The sequence below is a fragment of the Benincasa hispida genome, chromosome 12 (genome assembly GCF_009727055.1).
Source record: "Benincasa hispida cultivar B227 chromosome 12, ASM972705v1, whole genome shotgun sequence".
Classification (NCBI taxonomy): domain Eukaryota; kingdom Viridiplantae; phylum Streptophyta; class Magnoliopsida; order Cucurbitales; family Cucurbitaceae; genus Benincasa; species Benincasa hispida.
In genome coordinates this window covers 47,535,746-47,560,712 of record NC_052360.1, presented here as the reverse complement: position 1 = coordinate 47,560,712, position 24,967 = coordinate 47,535,746, and the positions used below count along the sequence as shown (strand labels likewise).

Below are 24,967 nucleotides of genomic sequence, written 5' to 3'. Positions count from 1 at the left end.
AATTTGGAACAATAAACATTCTAATATATTAAATAATAAATATACATTTCTTAAAAGCATGGATGATTCTGCAGTTGAATATATTATACAATATATCCTAATAAATATGAAATATATAAGTAATGGGATTCAAATTCAAATTACATACGGTGAAATAATGTAATATAAGTAACAAATAATGGGGAAAAAATAAATCCAAAAAGAAATGGAATCCTAAACACCATGGATGAAGCCTTAATTGTAACTACCATAACATATTCCTAAATTTAAGGATATATGTCATATTACTTAATGAGAATAAAATAAGAATCGTGACGTATATTGTAATTAATGATTATTCATAAAATCTCTAAATCTTTTCTAATTAATCAATTAAAAAAAAAATCAAGAGTAAAGTATATTATGCATATATATACACACATACGCATACATATACATATATTGATGGTTGACTTTTGAATTTTGACTAAATGGTGATATTATTTCTTAATTTATTTCACAAAATGGTGAATTAAATCAAATCTCTAAATTTTGAAAGTTGAGGGAAAGAAAGCACAAGTTTTCTCCAAATTTTGACTTTCAAGGGTCCAACTCCAAGAGAGAACTTTGACACGCAATGGGAATATTTTTCACAAGAAGAATATATTTTGTGTTACTTTGGGAATTAACATCTCGTTGAATTCGTTTTTTTCTTTATATCTTAACTACTAAAACTATCTTCAAGATGGAGTAGTTTTTTCAGGTATATCTATTTTGAAATCATTAAAATCACCATTATCATGTTCGAAACCAAACATGACATTACCCATACAAAATTTATTTAATATTTAATTTTATACTTTTAAATATAACTTTTACGTAGTTTTGAATGATTAAAAACATGTTTTAAAATGATTTTGAAAATGATAAAAGGGATTGTAATCATTTCAAAATCGTTACCGAACATACTCTTGGCATTGAGACAAGTTATGATTGATAGTGGCATTACTCGCTTTTTACTAAATTAAGGTTAAATTATAAATCGATTCATTTGATTTAAATAAAGTTTTAATATGGTTCATGTAAAATTTTCATTTAATTATAAGTTTCTCAATTTAGTCCTTCAAATTGTTTTTAAGATATCAACAAATATTTCATGTGTACTTTCCTATTTATGTAACTATGTTAATCAAGTGCATTGGAAGTTTAAGGTTGAGTAAAAAAGTTTTAAGTGATAGTTGAACTTTTTTAGTAACTAGAGTACAATTTAGCCAAACTATAGGGATCAACCAGAAACTAACTTCAAGAAAATAATAAAACCGTAAATTTTCAATTTTGCACTAAACATGTTGATGACCTATTCAACATTTTTTTTAAAACTATTAGATTCGTCGAATACTAAATTATATGTTTATAAAACTGTTAGATATAAAATTTAGGGCCCGTTTGGATTGACTTAAAAATATTTAAGAAATTCATTATTATTTAAACACTTTTGACAAAAATTGTTGAAAATACTTTAAGGGTAGCCAAACTCTCCATTTTTTTTTTCCAAAATAACTTATTTTTTTTATATCAAATATTTGAAAATGTGTTCTAAGCATACCCTTAATTTTCTATCCAATAGACCAGTTAATTTTTTTATATGTCAATTATGGACCTACTAAACATATAATTATAAGTTGGTAGATTTATTGTATGTTTTTAACGAGTAGAGATCTAACATAATATAAAATTGAAAGTTTAAACACTTATTAAACATTTTTAAAGTCCAGAGAATTATTAACTACAAAATTAAAAATTAAGAACTTATCAATACTTTCAAAGTTCATGGATCTTTTAGACACAAATTTGAAAGTTGAGAAATTTTAATAACTTTTTAATATCGTTAGGATAAAACTGTCAAATGATAAATGTTGCCATATTTATCTAAGATTGAGTTACACACTTTGGTGAAATTGAAATTTTATGATAAAAATTGATACAACTAACAAATTTGTGCCAATTTTGATTTTTATTGTTTTTTTTTTTTTAAATTTATCATATTCAAGATGAAAAGGGAAGATTCTTTTTCATACTTGAGTTCATGATTGTGTATTAATTAATCTCTCCAAAATGTATGGAACTTATGAAAGATGCATTCTTTTTTATGTTGGCATAGAATGTATTCTTAGCATCTCAACTTGCAAGAGCAAATTAATGAGGGAATATTGTGTATTAGGCTCAACATAAGTCTGATTTTGAGGAATCTTGTAATGGGAATAGTATTTTTAATTCAACTATGTTAAAAGAACATCTTTTCCCTTGAGGATTAGATTAAAGAACAATTGAAATATAGTGGAGTTTTATTTATTATTATTATTATTTTTAATTATAATAATTATCATATTATTATCACTATTTTTAGTTTATTTTAGTTCAATGAATGTAGGTGTAGATATCAATTTATTTATAAATGTTTTTTTAGTCAGAATTTACTTATAAAAGTTAATAAGTGGTTTAAAATATAATATTTTTAGTAGGAGTGTTCATGGTTGGATTGGGTTGGGTTGAAAAAATTTTGTTCGGGTTGTAAATTTTTTCAACCAAAATAACCCTTATTAAAAAATGAACCCAAACCCAACCCAACCATGAAATATTTGGATTGGGTTAGTTCGGATTAATCGGATCATTTATTTAAAATTTTGTTCTAAAAATAAACAAAATATAAATATGTAAGAATCTAATTTAATTATTTCCATATATTGAATTAAAATTAACAACTCAATTTCAATCTATATAATGAAAATTTTATTTCTAAAGTGCAAAGAAATTGCTTTTAAAAGTTGTTGAAGAATAAATTATTCAAAATGTATTGGGATTGAATAAAATTAAAATCAATATATGTATAAATAATTGTGTTATAAGTAATAAAAAAAATATTTTAAAGTTAATAATAAATTCGGGTTGGTTTTGGTTACATTAGGTGAACACATGAACCAACTCAACTCATAAAATTTTCATTTATTTGAACCCAACCCAACCCAAATGAGTTGATAACCCAATCCAAACCACAGATTGGGTTAGGTTTACCCTTAATTTTTAGAAGCAAAATATAAATTGTTTGATCTTTATGATTAAAATTCAAAATCAATGATACACTTACAAATTGTTTAATCATTATAATTAAAATAAGAAACAATTTTCATAAATAAAAAAGTCAAACTATTTAAAAAATAGTAAAAAGAAAAAAGAAAAAATACGGATAGACTTCTATCATATAGTACCAATGATGGACTTCTATCAGTTTCTATTACTGATAGATACTGATTATCATCCTCCATCAAATAATATTAAATTTTGATGAGTTGTGTAAGTAGTTTCCCTTATTTTTCTAGTTTTGAAAATCTCACTAAAATAAAATTACTTCATAAATCTATATAACTATTAAATAAAAGAGACAAAATGAAAAATCAAAAGTTTCTCCTAAGCTCCGTTAGAAAGTATATATTTGGATTTTTGTTCTTCGTTTTTAAAAATTAAGTTTATTTTCTTTAATTTCTTATCATGGTTTTCAAGTAAATTAGTTTAATTCTTAACCAGAGTTTAAAAACAAAAATTAGTTTTTGAACTTTGTTTCTTTCTTCTTTTTTTTTTTAAAGTAAAAAAAAAGTTGGCTTGATTTTTTTAAAACATTGGTAAAAGTACATACCAAAGCAAAAAATTTAAAAATAAAAATGGTATTATAGACTTCATTTTCAAAAACTAAAATACCAAGGCCCATTTTGTTGAGCATTTTATTTTTTATTTTTGTTTTTGAAAATTGTCTATAGACGTTACTTTCATCTTCAAATTTCTTCATGTTATCTATTTTTCATTAATTGTTTAAAAAAATTAAGATAATTTTTTAGAACTAAAAAAATAGTTTTCAAAAGGTTGTTTTTTTTTTTTTTTTTTTTTTAAATTTAACTAAAAATCCAACCATTGTACACGCTAAGAAATGCATATGATATAAACTTAATTTTCAAAATAAAAATAAAAAATAAAATGGTTACGTACTCAAATAATTGACTAATGAGGTCTTGGCTAATGGAATGATTCTGATTTATTTTCGCATTTTTTCTATTTTTGTTTTTTAAAAAATTAAAAAATAGTTCTCATACTTTCTTTCGTAACTTTTTTTTTCCTTTTGAAAAGATATCGAATTACTATACAACATAGTAAATCTCACACGGTTCGAGGTACGTCAAGACATAAATTCAATCAAAGAAATGGAGAGAATAACAAGAATATAAATGAACAACACAAAATATTAAAAAGGCAAACTCAACTCAAGGGAATAAAAATAAGATCCCGCGAGGTAAATATGTTTTAGTCCTCCAAATTATTAAGGTCCTATTTGGTGATTATTTTATTTTTTTATTTTTATTTTTGAAAATTAAACTTATGAACACTACTTCCATCTTCAAATTTATTCATTTGTTATCTACTTTTCAACAATGATTTAAAAAACCAAGTCAAATTTTGAGAATTAAAAAAAGTAGCTTTAAAAAAGTTGTTTTGGAATTTAGTTAAAAAATCAACTATTATAATTTAGAAAGATGCAAAGCATTGTAAGAAATGTGTAGGCTTAATTTTCAAAAATCAAATTAAAAAAATCAAATGTTACCAAACGAGGTCTAAACGTAACAAAGAAAAAACTCATTTTTTGCACAACCTAATTAACCACCTAATATAACTTGAGGGAGATAATCTTAGATTGAAATATAAAAAGGTAATTGCATATATGTAATAATTTAAATTAATAGTAAATATATCAACCATATTCCGCATTTGTAAATATAACGATTTTTGTTGATGTCAAATTTCGGACAGAGGAAAATGCACCTGACCTTAATTTGTAATTTATGAAAGAGATAACCTATATATATAAAAAAAGACTATGATATCAAAGTTAGAGTAAAGAATTGTAGAATAAAAAAGTCAAAGTTTTTAGATTCCAAATCAAGTTTCAATTACCTCATATGAAATTATAATGATATATTATAGAGATAATGAGATAGAGTTTACCTCTCTCTTATGCAAGGATGAGATGGATATTTCCTAATCCTAACAAATTAGGATTAGATATGATGATAGTTGATTAGCTGTCACTTGGATTTAATTGAATTAAGTCCACTTTAACCATTTTTTTTTTTTAATCTTCACTCACTCACCGTTTTCTAGTTTTTTGGCATATATCGACATGTCCAAATTCACTCACAACAATTTTAAAGAGAGAAAATTGTTTTTAAACATTTCTATAGAACTATTTCTTATCCTCCCAAATAAGTAACAAACTATTATCATTCTTTTTAAAAAGACAAACTATTTACATTTGGTAGTTTATCACTTATAGACATACTTAGGCAATTACTTGTATGCTATTAAAAATATCATTGATTTACCATGTCAGTCAATTAAGAATTGTAAATATAAAATATTTAACATTTATTTTCTAGCAATTATTGTTTCATACCCATTTTCTTCTATTAATATTATTTATCATTGATATATCATATTAATAAAAGATACCAATAAACGAGTGATATTTACTTTTATCTTTTTCTATAATTTTTTTTACTATCGTTAATTTATTGTTAGGTCTATCATTATAAATAATATCAGATATATCACTATACCATATCAATGGAATAAAAATAAGATGGGTAAATAATTATTGATTTGTCTATGTATACTTTGTCACTTTGACATTGATTTGTACGATTATCAATGAACTTGCCATCGGACAAAGTAAACTTGACTTTACTGAAATTGACATAATTTTTTTTCTTAAAAGTCGAAAGTTTGATTCACATCGTTGTTGAAAAAAAGTGCCCACCTTCAATTTTTTTTTTTTTTTAAAAAAAATTTCCTATATAAATTAAAGAAGTAGTCTTTGTTTGGAGAACAAGCAATTAGGAAATAAAAAGGAAGTCTTCCATATAGAAGACCTTGGAGAACAATTCATTTAAAAAGGAAAAAAAATTTGAAGAAGAAATTTCTTATGTAATATTTCTAATAGCTGAAGGATAAAAATGATAAAGAATGCCACTAATTAAACAAATATTTAAATAATACCCACTATCTCATAAAAAAATATCAACTAAATCAAATTTATTTTATAAATCATGTTGTTTATCCTAGTCATTAATGAATACAATAAATATGAGCACGTTTTATTCGTCAAATTAATATACATAAAAGTTTCGAATTAATTAATAAAATATATTCGTCATATCCATGTCCTTTGCCTTATTGATGAGTTATATTTTGGAATAATAAGTATAAATCGATAAGTAAAGAACGAGATGTAAAAGTTTATAATAATAATAATAATAATAATAATAATAAAATATTTATATAATTTTAGCTCATATACTTTAAAGTTCAAATGTCCAACTCTAATTTTATATTTTCAATAAATTTTAAATTTAATTTTTAACGTTAATTTTTATCAAAATTGATTAAATAATAAAATAATTTTCATAAAAAATATAATATGTAAATATAGTTTCAAAATTTATACTGAAAATGAAAACAAATAATAAACTTTTTTTTAAATAATGTAGCCATATAGACTAAATTTTATACTTATTGAAAATATAAGTAGTAAAATATTGATTTCAACAATACTGAAACTAAAATAGAACAACTTCTAAAATATGTAAACTAAAATAATATTTTAAGGTGTATTGTAGAATATATTTTCAAGCATTCGATAACCACTAAAAATAACTTTTCAAATATATTTTAATATGCTTTTATCATAAGTATTTAAAAAAAAAAGATTTTCAAAAATAAAAATTAAGGAAAACTATTTACACAAAATAACAAAATTTAATAATTATAGACTTGTATCAGTTTCTATCATTGATAGACACCAATTTCTATCAGCCTCTATCGATGATAAACTTTTATTAATTTATATCTGAGACATTGATAGAAATATATCAGTGCTTATTAATATTTTTTTTTGCTGTTTTTATAAATAGTTTGTCATTTTTTCTATCTGTAAATTTTTATTTATTCTATCACTAATAAAACACTTTTTTCAAATGAATCTAAATGGGCCGTTTAATTTAGTGCTTGCTTGAAAGTATTTTGAAATTGTTAAGATTACTTTTATCGTGTTTAAACTCATTTAAATCACAGGATCAATTCAATATTTAAATTTATATTTTTTTATATTATTAAAATTGATTCTAAATACTAAAATTATTATTCGAGTAATTTTAAATAATAATACAAATGATTTTAATGACCCAAAATGATATTTTAATGCTGCAGTACAAAGAGGAAAAAACCTGCAACGAAATTAAAATATCATATAAGAGTCGATCGTACTTACCAGAAAAGAAGGTTTTAACCAATCAGAAAATTTAGCTTTAAAAAAAAATACAATCAGAAAATCTAAGAAAAAGAGAAAAAAAGAAAATTGAAAAAGAAGGGCAAAAGAAGTGCGGTAACCCTACTTCCTCCGCCCACTGAGACTTGTAACGCCGTCTTTCCAAGTCGCACATCTCCTAGTTTCTACGTTTTCATTTATTCATCATCTCGATTCTCGCCGGTGAAGCTATCTGAACGAGGAAGAATTCGTTGTTAGTAGGAGGAGGAGCCTTTGATTTTCCGGCGGATTGATAGAGATGGGAGACGTTGCAGGCGCCGCCCCCGCCGGAACCAAGGCCACAAAGCTTCCGATTCCAGGAAAGAGGAACATTCTCATCACCAGCGCTCTTCCTTACGTCAATAACGTTCCTCACCTCGGCAACATCATTGGCTGTAATGTTCTTTCTCACTTGTGTATATATGTGTTTCCGTGCGTTTGATTGACTGAGGATTCTACTGTTTCTTCTCATTTCTTGTGTGCTTGTGTTTCAATTGATTGCTGTTCGCTTACTGAGAATTGAATAATGGAGATTTGAGGAATTATGCGGCCTTCTCAGTTTAATGCGCCTCATTTTGTGATGCAGATTGTTATTATGATTATTAGAAGGCGGAATGAAATGTTTTTATTTGGTTTCGATATCCTGTTATACTTCCACCATGCAGCTGGATTGACTTTTTTGTGCATGCAGGTGTGTTGAGTGCTGATGTTTTTGCTCGATACTGTCGTCTTAGAGGTTATAACGCTATTTACATATGCGGAACCGATGAGTATGGAACGGCGACGGAGACAAAAGCAATGGAAGAGAAATGCTCTCCTAAAGAGATTTGTGACAAGTAAGATTTCTTCTCTGGTTTCTGTTCGTCGTGGTTACTGTCTCCATCTGTGATTCTGGAAAATAGTTCGCTCGGCTTTCTATTGCGCGTTTTGTATATAATCTCTGCTCACGTAATGTTTCAATTTCAAATTTTCTTCTATCTTCCACGAGCATAGTTTGTAAATCAGATGAAGATCTGGATCTCATGCTTAATACTGTCTTCTGGACTCGCATACTGTCATATTCACTTCTTGGACATTTTTTTTTTCATATTAAAATTGTGTCGAACGATTCTGATTTTCGCATGCATGTAATTTCGTGGAGCATTTTTGAAGATAATCTGTTCCTTACTTCCGTAATGGCTTAATTTGGCCGGATTTTATGTACTTGTACGCTTAATTGACCGTTCAGATTCTCTTCCTCTCTTGAATCCCAGTTCCCGCTACCTGCTTAGACGTGACCTATATCTGGGGAAGTTTTGGACCTTTATTTAACTATTTCTGCACTTTCAGGTATCACGCCATTCACAAAGAAGTTTATGATTGGTTTGGTATTAGTTTTGATGAATTTGGGCGCACATCATCTCCACAGCAGACTGAAGTTTGTCAAGCAATATTTGGCAAACTATTGGAGAACAATTGGCTTTCTGAAAACACGATGCAACAGGTACAGAGTTATTTATCACTTGAGTATTATATTCATCTCCTGGTTACTTATGGTTGCATGTGCTTGAGTTCTTCTACGTCTGTTTACTGATTTCATGCATGATTTTTATTTAGTTTTTTGTTACCTATACTTCAGCTGTACTGTGATACTTGTGAGAGATTTTTAGCCGATCGGCTCGTTGAAGGCTCATGTCCTACTCCAGGTTGTGAGTATGACTCTGCACGTGGTGATCAGTGTGAGAAGTGCGGGAAACTTCTAAATCCAACTGAATTGAAAGACCCTAGGTGCAAGGTACTCATGGATTTGCTGCTGCTGCTGATAAACTTTTTTTTTTTTTGTTTTTGGTATTACAGAATCTTTCATTAAGTGCAGTGAACTGTAGAGCTTCGTAGGAAATTACGAAAACATATTCCTCAAACGAAGAGGGGTTGGGGTGGGGGTCCAATAGACTCTCAAATTTTGTCCTTTCAAATCAAACAGCACCAATCGCCTCTTAACTCTCGACAAAAAGTAGAGATTGTTTCTTTGTAGAACAAATTGGTTTGAATGGTTGATTGGTTGCTTTTTCTTCCTTATCCTCGGGTCCCATTGGAGCTTTTCAAGAAAATAAGGTGATAAGGAAACAATTGGCTAAAAGTCTTCTTGAAACTACCTTGAATCTATCCTTGGTGTTGTGTTAAGAATTTCATGTGGCCAATTCCATGGAATACTTGATCTTTCTTTTGGCATTTTCCTTTTCACACACTGCAGCATGTGGTTTCCTTCAAATTTTAAGCAGTGAATTTTTTATTCATTTCCAACTTTTCACACACTGCAGCAAGGAGGTCCTTTGGCATCTTCTTCTCCTTCTATCTCCTTTTATTTTATTTTATTTTATTTTATTTTTCAATTTTTATTAATAGTAATTATTTGAGAAAAATCCTTTTGAGTTTTCATATGTCTACTACTGAGTTCATCCAATTATTGTAAGGAACGATCTATTGGAAGTTTGGAAAAGCTATTGAAATATGTCTTGCACGAAGTCCCAATAGTCTAGGGGTCAAAGTCTCTTTTCCTTATTGGAGGACGAATTCACACCTTGAAGCAAATAAAGACAAGATAGTTCATAATCTATTATTGTCAGTTTGAAGCTTGGTGTATGTTTATTTAACACATTTCCATGATCAAAATTTGTGTTATATACCATCAGTGGTTACTATTGAAGCAATACTAACATTTTTCTGCTCTTGCTCACCTTTCTCTCTGTCTCTATCGTTCTCTTTCTCTCTCATTTCCAGACATGGGAAGGATTCTTGTTTCTTTCTATCAGAAAGTTGAAGTTGTAGGATTATATTATAGCCATTTTAGTTCTAGAGTGGACCTTCTCATTGGAAATCAGCTTTCACGCGAGGTCACCCAAGGAATTGTTGTGAAAGCTGTAATTCAACATTATTTGTTAACGCCTTCCTCTTAGAAAGCAAGAAAAAGAGTAGAAAAGGAACCAAAAAAGGTGGACGAAAGAAAGTATAAAGCCACGAAATATATGGAAAACAAAACTTATATTTTTATTGGATAATCAATGATACAAATGGGAGTCATTCCATTCAAAGAGATTACTAAAAACTTCTCGAAGTGGATTAGACTATGGTTGCTCAAGGGTAGAACAATTTTACACCAAGAAATCCAGCACTTCTTCTGAGGATCTTGATAAAAAGATCCTAGCATCTCTTTCATTCCACAGTTTCCAAATGACAGCTCTAGAAAACAATTGTTATATGAGTAGCTGTAATTAAATAACAAATGTAGTAATATCTAATGCACTTGATTTTGTCGGGTACTTTTTTCCAGGTTTCTTATTAATAAAACAAAAATATATCAATTCGTTTAATTTTCCCCAAGATGGCAACTTAGTGTTAATGTATGGAAAATAGGTCTGTCAAACAACCCCACGTATTCGTGACACCAACCACATGTTTCTTGAACTTCCTTTGCTGAGAGAGAAACTGGAAGAATATATCAACAAGACGTGTGTGGCTGGATCTTGGAGCCAAAATGCTATTCAAGCAACACATGCTTGGCTTAAGGAAGGGTTGAAACCCCGGTGTATTACAAGAGATCTAAAGTGGGGGGTTCCCGTTCCACTTGAAAGGTTCAAGGACAAGGTTAGTTTTCTTTTCAATCTTTTTTATTATAATAGCTAGACAAACTTCTATGATAAATATTTGTTAATTTTGATTTCAATTTTGTTAGGTCTTCTATGTCTGGTTTGATGCACCTATAGGATACGTCTCCATTACATCATGCTACACAAATGAATGGGAGAAATGGTGGAAGAATCCAGAAAATGTGGAGCTTTTTCAATTTATGGGAAAGGATAATGTGCCTTTCCACACGGTAGGCCTCACCATTCAACTTTCCTTTTTTGTCTAAAGATCTGTTTTTATTTTTCTCTCCTTTTAAATGAATTTACAAACGCCACTTTGACTGTTGTAATGAATCTCTCTCACTCATAAATTGGAACTTATATTTATTGGGTAACTTCTCTGGAATATTGATTCAGGTTATGTTTCCATCTACTCTTCTTGGAACTGGAGAAGACTGGACCTTGATGAAAACCATTAGTGTTACTGAATATTTAAACTATGAAGCAGGTAATAGTGAATGATTTAGTCGGTACACATTTTTTTTTTTACTTATTATCTGTCGGGATGAATAATTTGTATACACTGTTCAGAAACGTCTTACCGCAACCATTTATTCTGGATTGCTTGTATAGGAAAATTTTCTAAAAGTAAGGGCATAGGAGTTTTTGGTAATGATGCAAAAGATACAAATATTCCTGTAGAAGTATGGAGATATTACTTATTAGCCAATAGGCCTGAGGTAAAAATTCCACTTAATTGACTCTGGTATTCTCTGCTTTGTTCATAGCTTATGTATATATTTTGAAATTTTAAATTCTGTAAAATTAGGTTTCAGATACATTATTTACGTGGGCTGATTTACAAGCAAAACTTAATGGCGAGTTACTGAACAATTTGGGCAACTTCATTCATCGAGTTTTGAGCTTCATTGCCAAACCTTTAGGTTGGTACTTTTGTTTCTTCTTATAACTTACTAGGGGCTTTGTAGTTACTTTTGCTTTCAGAACTGATTTTTTTTTTCAGGTAGAACTAGTATGTATTTATATAGCTGCAACTGCAAGGTGGAAATGAATTTTGTAAATCTGTTATAGATATTAAATAAATAATTACTAATAGGGTCAGATACAGTTGCCCAATCGAATGTTTGTGCTTCTTATTCTGAAGAACCAATCATTTCGTGTGGGCCCCATGTTTTATTTTAGATTTACGAAATATTTCCAAGCACTATATTAACTCCTATAAAAAGGCAATAAAATTTCCCAAAACTTTATGTTTTTGTGTCCTACAGTTGAACATATTTGAATTCTCTATTTACAGGGCAGGGTTATGGTTCCATTATTCCTGATGCTCCTGACGTGGTGTCTCATGAACTAACATTGGGTTTGGCTGAAAAAGTGGGTAAATACGTAGACCAATATATGGAATCAATGGAGAAGGTACTTTTAAAAAAAAAAGTTCAACTTCATATTTCGTAAACTTTTTGTTATAGGAACAGGATATTTTATGATATTAAATTATTCCGTTTCCTTTTTCATTATATCGATTATGGAAATGAAATTGTTCTGTGGAATATTTACAGGTTAAACTAAAACAAGGTCTGAAAGCTGCAATGGCTATTTCAAGTGAGGGAAATATATATTTGCAAGTAAGCATAGTCGACTCATTTGGATTTTGTTTTGTATTATGTACATTATTACTATTATCATCATTTTTAATTTTAAAATCTCTTTGCAATCTTTGCCGCTGACCATTTATCATGTTTTCCATGCAGACAGCACAGTTCTGGAATCTTTACAAAGCGGACAAACCTTCCTGCAATATTGTTATGAGAACTTCAGCTGGTCTAGTACATCTTCTAGCATGTTTATTAGAACCTTTCATTCCTTCTTTCTCATTGGAGGTAAATATTCTTACTACAGATTTTCCATATTTCTATTAGCTGTAGTGCGTTAACAGTTGATTGATTATTGTGTTCATTATAAGTCCTAATTCAAATATCTATTTTATGTTAAAGAATCTCAAACTAGATTGTTTACCTTCTGGATGGAATATTATTATTTAATTATGTACATATTACATCTTACATATTTTGACAAAGTAGTATATGATAATATATGACATTAGTTAGGTAAATAAATAACTGAAAGTCTGAATCTAGGTATTTGGCAATTAATATTTCGTTTTTATGCTTCATTTTCTCTGTAATTCCAGTATATACTTTCAGGAAATTTTGCCTTTTAACCTTTACCCATCTATTTGAAGGTGTTTAGGCAACTGGATTTACCTCCGGGACGACATATTTCACTTTGTGAAGAAAAAGGAGACATTGAGAAAGCAAAACAACCTTGGAAGATTCTACCTTCTGGTCATAAGATTGGCACACCAGAGCCACTATTCAAAGAATTGGTATGCCTCATCCGTTCTTCATTGTGTTCTTAATTTGTTTTCTTTGATATAAATTGGTGATCGATGATTGTGATTGTGGGTTGATTATGCTGAGTATGAAACGACCTTGGTGACATTTAACTCTCTTTCTCCAGAAAGACGAAGAAGTAGAACTATACAGAGACAAGTTTGCTGGAAGTCAGGCTCAACGTATTGTGAGAGCAGAAGCTGAAGCAGAAAAGATTGCTGCTCAGCTAAAAAAAACTAACGTCTCAGGTTGGTTAAATTTTCCATTTTTCTTGCACTTTATGATTGAGATAAACTTTTGGAGTTTGAATAAAAGCATTATTGGCATGCGGGTTTGACAAATCAGACTTTGGTCTTGGAACTTCCATGTAATTTTAGGTTTCTATTTCGATTCCTAAACTGTCGAAATTTACATTTTGAAAAGTAACCACTTCAGTCGTTGTCGTTGTTTTGCTGCTACTTGTCTAAAGTGGAGTTTGATTCCCAGACTTCGAATATGTTTTTATCAGTATTGCCAATGTATACATGTATTGGAGCCATATGGATTGATTAAGGCAGACATGGGATGATGGATATATTGGGTGACATAATAATAACGTGAATGAAAGTAGTCAGAATTGAAATCTTATTTTAATACACAAAATATTTAACTTATAAGATGATATTCTTCGCACGAATGTTTTTCTAAATGGTTCTACTCTTTGTTTCTTGATGAAGGCAGTGGAAAAAAGCAACAGGCAAAATCCACAGGCAGCAAACCGAAAGCTGCTGTGGAAACAGAAATTACGATTACGAGACTGGATATCCGTGTTGGGTTAATTACAAAAGCTCAGAAGCATCCTGATGCTGATTCCCTATATGTCGAAGAAATCGATGTGGGAGAATCGCAACCTCGAACCGTTGTCAGTGGATTAGTCAAATACATACCAATTGAAGAGATGCAGGTTAAACAGTTTAGAGAAAATAAAAGCTCTCCCTTTGTCTATTCACATAGATTGTAAATGTTTGGTTTTTCAAAATTCATCATCTCAGAATTTTCTGGTGTAGAATCGGAAGGTGTGTGTTCTTTGCAACTTGAAGCCGGCATCCATGAGAGGCATTAAATCTCAAGCCATGGTTCTTGCTGCTTCCAATAGCGATCATACTAAGGTTACAAAATTTTATACCATGCTCCTCGTTTGCAACTTTTGCTTCAATTGGATAAGTACATATATATATATATATATCCAAGTTTTCATAAATATTTCAGAACTATTCTTGAAGTAGAAATTCATTAAAATTTGAAAGAAATTGGGAATTTGAAGCGGGTGTGGCAATGACCTAAATGGTGGCAGTGTATAGCCACACCATTTTGTAGATTAGATCCTAAATTTCTTCACAAAGTGTAGTTCTGAAGCATTTGTAAAAGGTCAATGACTCAATGGGTAATGTTGCAATTTTTTAAAGAATAAGAGTAATTTTCAAATAAAGGGCTAATGTTCAAAAGGCACTCTTTGTGATATAGCTTTAGTATACCTGAAGAAGTATATTATTAAATCAATTTTTAGATGAAAATCAAAACCTTTTCTTTCATCAAGGAAACTAAAACTGATTCTCTAAAGTTTTATTGACATTGACATATTTCCAATTGTGAATTTTACCAAAATAAGAGAGTAAAAAGCTCCTCAAAACATGTTATGACGATTTCTAACGGTGGTTTATCATGGTGCACTTTTTAGGTCGAATTAGTCGAGCCACCCAAAGATGCCAATGTCGGAGAAAGAATTAAATTCCCAGGATTTGAAGGTGAGCCGGACGATGTATTGAACCCGAAGAAGAAGGTATGGGAGACGCTGCAGGTAGATTTAGCTACAAACACAGACCTGGTGGCATGTTTTAAAGATATACCATTTACCACATCAGCTGGTGTTTGCAAAGTTTCTTCCATTTCTAGTGGTTCTATCAGGTAGACCAAAAATATCTCAATCAACCACTGAAGGGAGAGGAGAGCAGGATTTCGTTTTCCAGGTCTCGAGTTTACTTTTTTTCCCCCTCCATCTTTTTCTTTATTTGCAATGTCATTATGCTTTATTTATGGGATTATTGGCGAATCAATTGTCCCAAGTTATAGAAAGTTGTATTCGATTTTATATTATGTTTGAAAAAAATAATTACTGAAAATATTAAGGATTGCAAAATTTCCCTCACGAACCCTCACCACGGAATGCATCCTCTAAGCCTTTCCCTTGAATGCTTTTTTTTAAAATGTTTGCATTCATTAATCATAAAAAATAATTAACTCAACTGTATGATCAATTATTACTTTGATATTTGAAAAGATTTTTTTAAAATGTTCATTTTGATCATTGTACTTTGGTTCATTTTGATCCTCTAATTTTGAAGAAGTGATTATTTTGACATCTTAAAAGTATAGTGAATGAAAATGATGAGACAAAAATGATCATTTTTTTAAAGTACAAGAATTTTGAAAGTTTAAGATCAAAAGTATTAAGAATAAAATAGAAGCCAACATAGTTTTTAAACCCTCTCTTTAGTGGTACTTTTAAAAAAAATAAGATTCAGTTTATTATTCTTCAATACTAAAACAATAGTAACAAATAAAGGTATTTCAGTTAACTAACCACCGGATTGTCCTAAACTGGATGGTAATTATTATTATTAAATTTCGAAGGGGACAAATTAATCTACGGTCAAGATTATTGGATTCTCGTTTTGAGTTTATATTAAAATTTTGAGTAAACTTACAAACCGTTTCCTTTCTAAGTTACATTTTTACCCTAGTAACTAATGCTCCTTTTTGTGTATCTTTAAATTAATCTTAATGGTGGCAAAAAATTAATGAAAATCAGTAATATTAGAGAAATTCAACAAATTACGTTGATTACATTTTGGCTACTTTTTTCCTTTGCCAAAGCATTTAATTTCCTGTATAACCTGATTTTTTAACTCAGATTCTATTAGTCATTGTGACCTCGAGTAATCATTTCTTTGCATTTGTTTGTTAGACCCACTAACTATATATATATATACTTTGTATGTTTAATTAGGAAATAGGAAAATTCAATTTTCAAAAACAAAAAATCAAATGGTTATCAAATGAAATTTTAGATTCCTATTGTCCAGGTCGAGGATTAGTAAAAAATGGAGGAAAGAAAAAAATCTTCAGAGTATGGTTAAATTACGGAGACTAGAAATGAAATCTAATGAAAACAGAATTGTGATTACAGAAAAGGATTTAAGGAAGCAAAAGAGATTTTGGGTCCAGACTTTGCAGGAGGGGCAATACTTACAGCGACATATTGATCGGATATTCCAACTATTCATTCCCATCCGAACTCAACAATCCCAATCCACGTTGTAATGAATTGTTCATTGAGCCCACTAAATGCAATTATCATAGCGTCCATATATATATATAGAAAGGAAAAAGAAAAAGAAAACCAATCAAGGCCTATCCACTGGACCTACATCTTAAAGAGGAACAAACCATATAGACAAAAACTTTGATCAATTCATAATAGGGTGATTTATCCAAGCCTCTCGAGGATTTCCTGTTTGGGCGGGCTTCAAGATGGAGACGACCGGTTAAAGGTCTTGAAAGTTTGACAAATCTTTGAGGGCCTGAGAAGCATCAAAAACATATTTTCAGAGTGCTTGCCTCATTTGGTGGTTGAATCGGATTTTCTTTGGAGTTCACCAAAAACCTTAAAAATGATGGTTTGGATTTATCTGAGACTTCAAAAATGATGGTTTGGATTTATTTGAGACTTCAAATGTTGTTGAGGATATTCCTCGTCCCTCAAGTGAACAGTGAACGGTCTGCATTTTTGTTTTTATAATTGGGTATGCAATAAAGTTGCTCATGCCTTGCGTCGGCATAAGTCTAGCTACCCACAACATTTTTTTGTAGTCTAAAGACCTTACCTGTTTTTAGTTCTCTAGCATTTTAATATATTTATCCTTCAGGAAAGAAAATGCTATGATGTTCTAGATCTATGTAGCTCTTTTGGGTATTGGATTTAAAATGCTAAACCCAAGTATAGCTTGGGATCTAATTTGAGACTCAAGATTCGAATTTCGCTCAACTCAAAAGATGAAAAAAAATGGCACTTCTGTATAAAAAGCCCGAGGGGTGAAGTTCAAAAGTTGGAGATCATAATTAATAGGGGACAAAAAGACCGTTAAAAACAAATCTTGATTTGAAGAGGCTAGAAATTGAGGAAGGAATAATTTTTTATGAGAAAACTGTGTCAAGTTTTAAGGTTACCGACTATATAGCTTTTCTTCACCCACGAAAGTTGTACGAATAAGTAGAACATAAAATATAGAAGGAACAAATTTTGTTAATTGAGGTACAAGGATATATGTAACAAGCAGCAATAGAATCATCTCGAAGAAAAACTTGGGGAGAAGGGAGTTTACCTAGATTATAAGAGAGAGATATCAAATGAATTGCTTTAGAAACTCTGTTGCTACAAGCCTTCCCCGAGTGTTCACAGACATTTTAAGTTCACTAATCTCTTTATCAATATCCTGCACAGATGGGAAAAACAAAGGATTATTCAACAAGCTCTCGATTCAATAAATTTCTCTCTTCGATCATTAGAACAATAATAATAATAAAAAAAAGGTAAGCAAAGGAGCCAAAAGGGCATTAGAAATGTGAACTCTTAATATTAATTCATGCAGAAGTAGAACAGCTTGAACTATTGAAAGTTAATTGACCGATAAATTTTTACGTAAAAGAACTATTCAATTTTAAGAACTCCAAGATAAAGTTCAAGAAATTTTTTGAAATAGTTTATGTTGGTGAACGGGCTTGAATAGAGAAAAGCATACAGAAAATTCAGTTTTTTCGATGGTTAAATTAGAAGAGAAGGTTGGGTAGTAAGAAGAGAGGAAATCAAGGAGATATTTTAGCAGAACAGAATGAAATCAAGTAAATAACTGCAAATTGATTAGGCGGTGTTAAAATCTTGCCTCCATAAACTGTACAATAAAATCAATGAGTTTTTGCTTCTGCATGTCCTCACAATGATAGTTCGTTATGAGAAAGCTAATGTCATATCCCTGTAGAATGAAGCCAAAAAGAAATAAAAGATCAACTCTGAAGGATACTACATATGTTTTGCAAACAAGAATAGCAAATCTGGAATATTATCTAGAATACAAGTAAAGAATACATATGATCAGGGAGGAAGTAGTGATATTGGAAAAGAAAATATAGTTTCTGTATAGAAAAACGATTGACCATGATGGATTAATATTAGAGGCTTATTGCTTATAATAATTAATTTTGGTTTTATGGAAAGGAAGAGAGAAGAAGAAAGGAGATAATTAATCCAGAATCTATAAAGCTTCAAGACAAGCCATGCATGGTTATAAAGGTTTAATACCACAATATATATTTGGACACAGCATTTTTAAATACAAAATTATTTAATCACCAATTCTTGATTCAAGTTTCATTTTTTTGCACTCGAACAACCTAATGCTTGCTGAGAAAAATATCTCCAGAAAAAAGGTAAAATGTACGAAATCAATTAATCAGATTATTTTTAAGTCATCCCAAAACCAAGGCAACTGAAGTTAAGCAGACACAAATAGTAGTCGCTAAATGGTATCACGATATTATAGCCTATAGGTTCAGATTATTTTTAAGTCATCCTAAAATGAAGATGAATAAGACAAATGAACCTAGAACTCGTCTTTCAGCTTTCTCTCAATAGGAGTAAGCCAGTTTTAATATCATCCCCTCGAAGAGAAATAAAACATGACTTTGTGGGAACTTGAGAAGTCAGAAGACACAATCATCCTAGTAGTACAGCTCCAAGTTTTTTCAAGTGATTAGTCATAAATAATTTCCAATAGTTGAAAGTTTAACCTTTTTTTTTTTTTTTAAAAAAAAGAAAAGTTCAGTCACTTCGCTCTAATATATCTTCTTAAACTAAAGCACAAAGTTTAGACACTGTCAGTACCTGTACAGGTTTTCTTCTCAGCACCTGGAAAGCTTCTGCCCTCATTGACAGAAATCGAAGGAACTTTTTAGTTAGGATGTTCTCCAGTTCATCTGTCTGCTTAACCTGTGGACAAGAAAAGGTTCACATAAAGTAATTGTGAACAAGTTGATTGTAATCTGTGATAATAATCGTACACCGGTTAGTGGACCGAAGGAATTAGGGGGATTTATGGCAGTACATATGCCTCAAATGCATCATATTAAAATAAAGAGAATAAAATCACCTTGAGACTGATACGGAGAGAGTTTATAGATGTCTCAATCAAACACTTCTCCGACTCATTTCTACATATTAAGATCTGCAAGAGCAATATATTGAAGTGAAATCATAGGTGTCCTTAAATAAAGATATAAAAGTCATTCACCAACTGCACCCTACTCCCAAGGATGTTCTTTTGCATGAACATGATTTTCCAATTGAAGAAAACAAAAGGGGGGATGACAAATGTATAAGTAGAATAATATGCATTGGCTGACATATTGCAGTAGACAAAATGTGTTCCAATGGGGAACATTAACAATTCCCCACAATGAGGCATAGCGAGGTTCTAATCTGAAAATCGAAGATGAAGATAAGTGCTTGATGTTCACTAAGCCACAGGAGCATTAACGAGCACAAAATGATAAACCAGATAAGTCAAAGGGCAGAATGGTCAATATTTAAATTAATGGCATGAACTTACAGGATTGAGAAGAAGTTCTGAGCTGGTCCTGGAAAGGGTAAAGAACAAGAAAATAAGAGCAAACATAAATCAGCAAAATTTTCATAGTTGCATCACATAAAGCGTTCCTGAGCAGGTATACACGAGTCATCAAGACAGATAGCTATTAACCAACTATCAACACAAGTTCAACCAACCAGAACATGCTGAGACATGGCAAAAATAAGCCAACCAACGAGAAAATGCTATTTAAGTAAGACAAGTGACAACAAAGCTATGCAGTAACCAAATATGACCTATATAATAGAATGATAATCACAATGTTATAAAACGGAAATATTGATAAGCAAGAATGGCTATCAGACATCCTCAAAACTAAAAACTTTTATAAAGTGATCCCAAAAATGTTCGCAATGAAGCTTATGAATGAATTCATAAACTAGGCAATTCAGGTCTTCAGTGGCCCACAAACACAAAACAAGGCTATAATAAATAGAGTAAGAGGTTTTAATTGAAGATGTAACCATACTTTAGTTCAACCTCCGGCTTGTTGTGTCTTTCAACTTCTTGACAAGGGAAATTCTGTGATCATATGGGAAAAGAAAAGTTTGATAAATCAAACATCATAGGGATGTGAATGTGAATCAGAAAAGGAGAGGTTTATATTAAAAAGGAAGCAAATATCCAAAGTGAAACAAAAGATTTTAAGAAGTAGCAGGGAGGAACACCGTACCCAAATACCAAATATTACTGGTCATGTACAGCTGCACAATTCATTCACTCCCAACTCATTGTACTACCGACAGATACTTAGTATTCACTACTCTTAACACACATATACTGGTGACTTGGAAGGATATTCCAGATGTCTATGAAGTTTCTCTAGATGAAACAGGTAAAAGCGGGGAAAAGCAAACAACATCGAACTTCAATTTATCCTTCAATAAGAAGTACAAATTTAGAGACGTAACATTACAAAAAGCCCGCACTCTCTAGATTTATGATCACATATCAAAAAGTTTAGTCAATATTTTCTCACCAAGCGCATTTTTGGACGGAACAGAACCTGCATGCGTACAGAAGCATTTTCACTCGCACTTACAATGAAATTACGTTCACTTGCAACAAACAATTACAAGCAAAGCGTACAGTTCAACATCGCATTCTTCAAGTTCTCAAGGCAAATAATTCGTAGGATGAAAAGTTTACAAAAACTAATAAGTTCGATGCCATAAATAATACATTAAACTGCAAAAAATCACCACTCAGACGAAAATGAATCGAAATAACAGCAACAAGACAACAATAGAAATACCTGAAGGCACATCGCAGCCTCGAGAGTGTTCCGTATGCACGTCAAATACAAGCGTAAAGTAGTTGCCTGACTTTGCACATACAAAGGAAAATTAGGCAGAAAAAGAAGAAAGAAACAAAACAAAAATAAAAGATAAATCACAATCTACAATTTAGTATTTAAACTAATCACGTAATAAAAGCCAAAAAAAGGAAAAAAAAAAAACGCGAAGTCAGGTGTAAATCAAAGCGAAGCTTGCTTCCTCCGCAAGACATTTTCGAATCGAGAAGCGTCCATGTACATCAACATCAACAATTTCACTAAGAAAATGAGTTAAATCGGACATTTCTAATATGAATGAACTTCGTTCGCAACGATCTTATTATTATTCAAGCAGCAGATTAACACAACTCAAATAGACAAAGATCAACGATGACAAGAATTGTTTGTTACCAACCATTTCTGAATTCAAGAGAGTAGTTTTCAGAGATCAAAATTGGCACGGCGAAGTGAGAACTTGGTCAAAGAAAACTGGCTGGATCGTGCATGAACAGCACACCGTGGCAAATGATGACACTAATCTGGAACGGCGAAGAGACGCCCGCGACCGGCGCACACGAACGGCGGAACGGACGGCTGACTTGCACCTCAAGATCTGAGACGCGAACTCCGACGGCGGCGGCGTGACCTGAACGGGTGCGGCGTGAAGGTCCAGAGGAGACACAGAAGTCGGCAGCGAAGATCGGAGGGAGCGGCGCACGGAAGGGCTGTGCGCGAACGAAAAGAAATTCTGAGGGGGTCCGGCCGCAGGCGTGAGAAGAGAGACTAATTTTTTTTTTTTTTTTTTAACCCTAATTCTATATATTTAAGATTTAGTCAAACCATTATTTGACTAGTCAACACCATATATATATATATATTTATTTATTTTTCTTTTCCTTTTCCCATTTAACTGATCTTCCAAAAAATAATCCATAAACTTTGATCTCTGGTAATGCAATCTACACTAATTCCTTTTCAACTAGTCGTCGAACCGAAGCAACTTCCTATTGTGGAAGAATCTGCCACTTCCGATTTTAAGGGCTTACCGATTGTTTGATCATCTGGCTGACGAGAGAAAATGTCCATCAGTGTTTCTACAGTCTGAAGAAATCACGTCTCAAACCGTAGCTTAGCCTACAGATCCGTCAGCCCCTTCGTATGCAGCTGTCGCCACTCTAAGAGCCTTCTTATCCGAAGGTGTCACTACTGGCACTTCCAATAGCGCAAGTAACCATAAATCCTCAATATGAAGCTTGGGTAGCCGTAGACTAACTTCTTTTAGGTTGACTCTCATTATAAGAAATAACAGATACGATATCTAACAAAAAAAAAAAGAAAAAGCTACGATATACTTTTTATAGTCTTTTTCGAAGGTCACCCATGTTATTAAAAGTTTAAAACTTTTTATAGCGTTTTTGTATGACTATAACGAATGCTATATTAGAGTTAGAAGATATAGTATATATACATTACTATAAAAACATTTCATAGCCTTGGTTATTAAGGCTATTGTTAATTAATAATAGCTTGTTCATAATGCTATGTTTTCCATATAATAACCTTTTTTTAGTGTTATCTTTACCATATTTATTAATGCTATCTTTCACATATAACGACCCTTTCTTAATGCTATTATTATATCCTATATATAGGTTTAATTTTATGCTACGACGAACTTACATATCAAAATTTTATAATCAAGTTACATTAGAATTACTTATGTTTAGATAAGTACACACATGAAAAACTTGGTAATGCATCAAATATCATGAATTTTCTTAATAATAAAAAATTGTAATCCATTTGTACATAATAATGAAATTATCCAACAATAAAAGTACATTAAATATAATTTGCAACTATATAATTTCACAAAATATAAATTTTATAAGCGTTCAAAATTATGTCATCATAGAATTGAGCTTCCCTCTTTGAGTCAAACTGGATTGAGATTATGGATAAAGAGTTTTGAGTTGTCGAGTTGGATGAATTGAAAGTTAGATCATGAGTCAAATTGAGCCAAACAATGGGAGAGAATTTGGTGATGAAGTTATCTCTTGAGGTGAAATTGACATTGAGATCTAAAATGCTTCAACACAAGCAATATAACCTGTAATTAAGAAAGTTATCAAAACACTTCATCACAAACAATATAATCTCTAATTATCACTTAAAGTTTCATTCAATATGCAATCCTTTAAATCTCAGTGTTCCTCCTATTGTTATAAAAGATCTAAACTAGTCTAGACAAATTTGTTGTATGAAAAGATCATAATTAGAGATACTATAACAATCTCCTACTATTTTATTTATCTATATAATAACAACTTAAATCAACAATTGGCCAACAATATCCTCCAAAGATCCCAACATAAATGGTCTACAATAGCACAACTATTATTTAATGGGATATTGTTAAGATTGTAAATTCATGGAAGAACAAAAACGAATGGCCAATTTTGAAACTTCCTACTAAATAACATTAATAAAAATAAGATAACTGAAACACAAATAGTTCTACATTTAGAGAATTCAAGTTTCAAAAAAAAAAAAAAAAACGTAAGAACAAGATTAGGAAATTATCTAATTTCAACGAAGAGTTAAAATAGTTCTACATTTAGAGAATTCAAGTTTCAAAAAAAAAAAAAAAAAAAATTACAAGAACAAGATTAGAAAATGATAAAATTTCAACAAAACCAAATACTAAAGTAACTATACCATAGGCCTATGATGCAAATGCAAGGTAAATCAGTAGGTTTAAATTTGGTTTCCATGTTTTGGTTTTGGTTTTGGTTTTGTCTACTTGATTGCTATAGATACCCATCTACTTCCTTTGCCATTTTGGTCTACCTTATCTAAAATCAATGAGATGATTAATAAAGAAAACATCTCAAACAAATGAAAACTTAGAAACTTGACCATGAACCAATTGAATGATGATGCAAAATCATAGATTAAAAAGAGAATAAATAAACTGAGTTACACCCCTCACTTCATAAGTTTCTTTGAACAAAAATTTCAATTATCCATTCTACTTCATCGATGAAAAGAAACTAAATTGAGTAAGATTTAGTGAAAATAAAAAAAATCAAGAAAATCCTTACTGTAAATTAACAACTTTCAACCCAATCAACCGTTAGATGCACCTATTTTTCAACACGGACCAAAAGAGCCCTAAAATAAAAAGTGTAAGCATCTATAAAAAACTGAAAAATAGGATCTTTAAAGAATTGCTCGAGTAGTAAATTACAATACCTTGATCTATGTTTGAGATATTAGTAAGTTAGAAAGAAAAATACTCTAGAGCACTTTAATCATGAGAAGATTCTATTTGAAGTTTTATCATTGAATCCTTACCACAAGAGAGTGAAATACACTGCTGTTCAAGTGGGTAAGAACCGCTGGTAATTGATGCGTTATTTTATGATGTGAAATGATGGAGGAATTGCGATGATGAAAATACGTTGAGCACTCAAGTTTTTTCAGTGGAATCCAAGTGTAAACCCCACTGAGTTCCTGGTAAGTCCAGGGTCAAACTCAGGGACTTG

General features: G+C 30.8%; 2 protein-coding genes across 3 annotated transcripts; one reads left to right on the top strand and one right to left on the bottom strand.

Annotated features, from left to right (window-relative positions):
• Positions 1-7,643: 7,643 nt before the first annotated feature.
• LOC120092985 (methionine--tRNA ligase, cytoplasmic) lies at positions 7,644-15,588 on the top strand. Its single transcript, XM_039051267.1, has 17 exons — positions 7,644-7,779; positions 8,076-8,220; positions 8,714-8,867; positions 9,003-9,158; positions 10,778-11,008; positions 11,097-11,240; positions 11,407-11,497; positions 11,623-11,729; positions 11,819-11,933; positions 12,308-12,426; positions 12,570-12,635; positions 12,762-12,890; positions 13,253-13,396; positions 13,531-13,651; positions 14,120-14,346; positions 14,450-14,551; positions 15,121-15,588. Exons 1-17 carry the CDS (start codon positions 7,644-7,646, stop codon positions 15,349-15,351), a joined length of 2,418 nt encoding a protein of 805 aa, XP_038907195.1. The 3' UTR covers positions 15,352-15,588.
• A 1,032-nt stretch (positions 15,589-16,620) lies between these two features.
• LOC120092986 (actin-related protein 2/3 complex subunit 4) lies at positions 16,621-22,242 on the bottom strand. Of its 2 annotated transcripts, none has more exons than XM_039051269.1 (9): positions 21,835-22,242; positions 21,399-21,468; positions 20,613-20,665; positions 20,105-20,132; positions 19,646-19,720; positions 19,381-19,485; positions 18,383-18,472; positions 17,825-17,935; positions 16,621-17,023 (listed from the first exon to the last, which is right to left on the bottom strand). In XM_039051269.1, exons 2-8 carry the CDS (start codon positions 21,408-21,410, stop codon positions 17,846-17,848), a joined length of 453 nt encoding a protein of 150 aa, XP_038907197.1. In that variant the 5' UTR covers positions 21,411-21,468; positions 21,835-22,242; the 3' UTR covers positions 16,621-17,023; positions 17,825-17,845. The 2 variants fall into 2 exon arrangements, with proteins under 2 accessions (XP_038907197.1, XP_038907196.1); XM_039051268.1 differs by having other exon boundaries at positions 21,399-21,464; positions 21,835-22,240.
• Positions 22,243-24,967: the final 2,725 nt, after the last annotated feature.

Excerpts from the sequence above, each read along its gene's own strand:
- LOC120092986 (XM_039051268.1), bottom strand. Across the intron at positions 19,486-19,645 it reads CTCTCCGTATCAGTCTCAAG|GTTAAGCAGACAGATGAACT; the intron begins GTGATTTTATTC and ends TCTTGTCCACAG. Across the intron at positions 18,473-19,380 it reads TGAGAAGAAAACCTGTACAG|GGATATGACATTAGCTTTCT; the intron begins GTACTGACAGTG and ends TTCATTCTACAG.
- LOC120092985 (XM_039051267.1), top strand. The coding sequence starts at position 7,644 with ATGGGAGACGTTGCAGGCGCCGCCCCCGCCGGAACCAAGGCCACAAAG. Across the intron at positions 11,009-11,096 it reads TTGAAAGGTTCAAGGACAAG|GTCTTCTATGTCTGGTTTGA; the intron begins GTTAGTTTTCTT and ends CAATTTTGTTAG. Across the intron at positions 14,552-15,120 it reads CCAATAGCGATCATACTAAG|GTCGAATTAGTCGAGCCACC; the intron begins GTTACAAAATTT and ends TGCACTTTTTAG.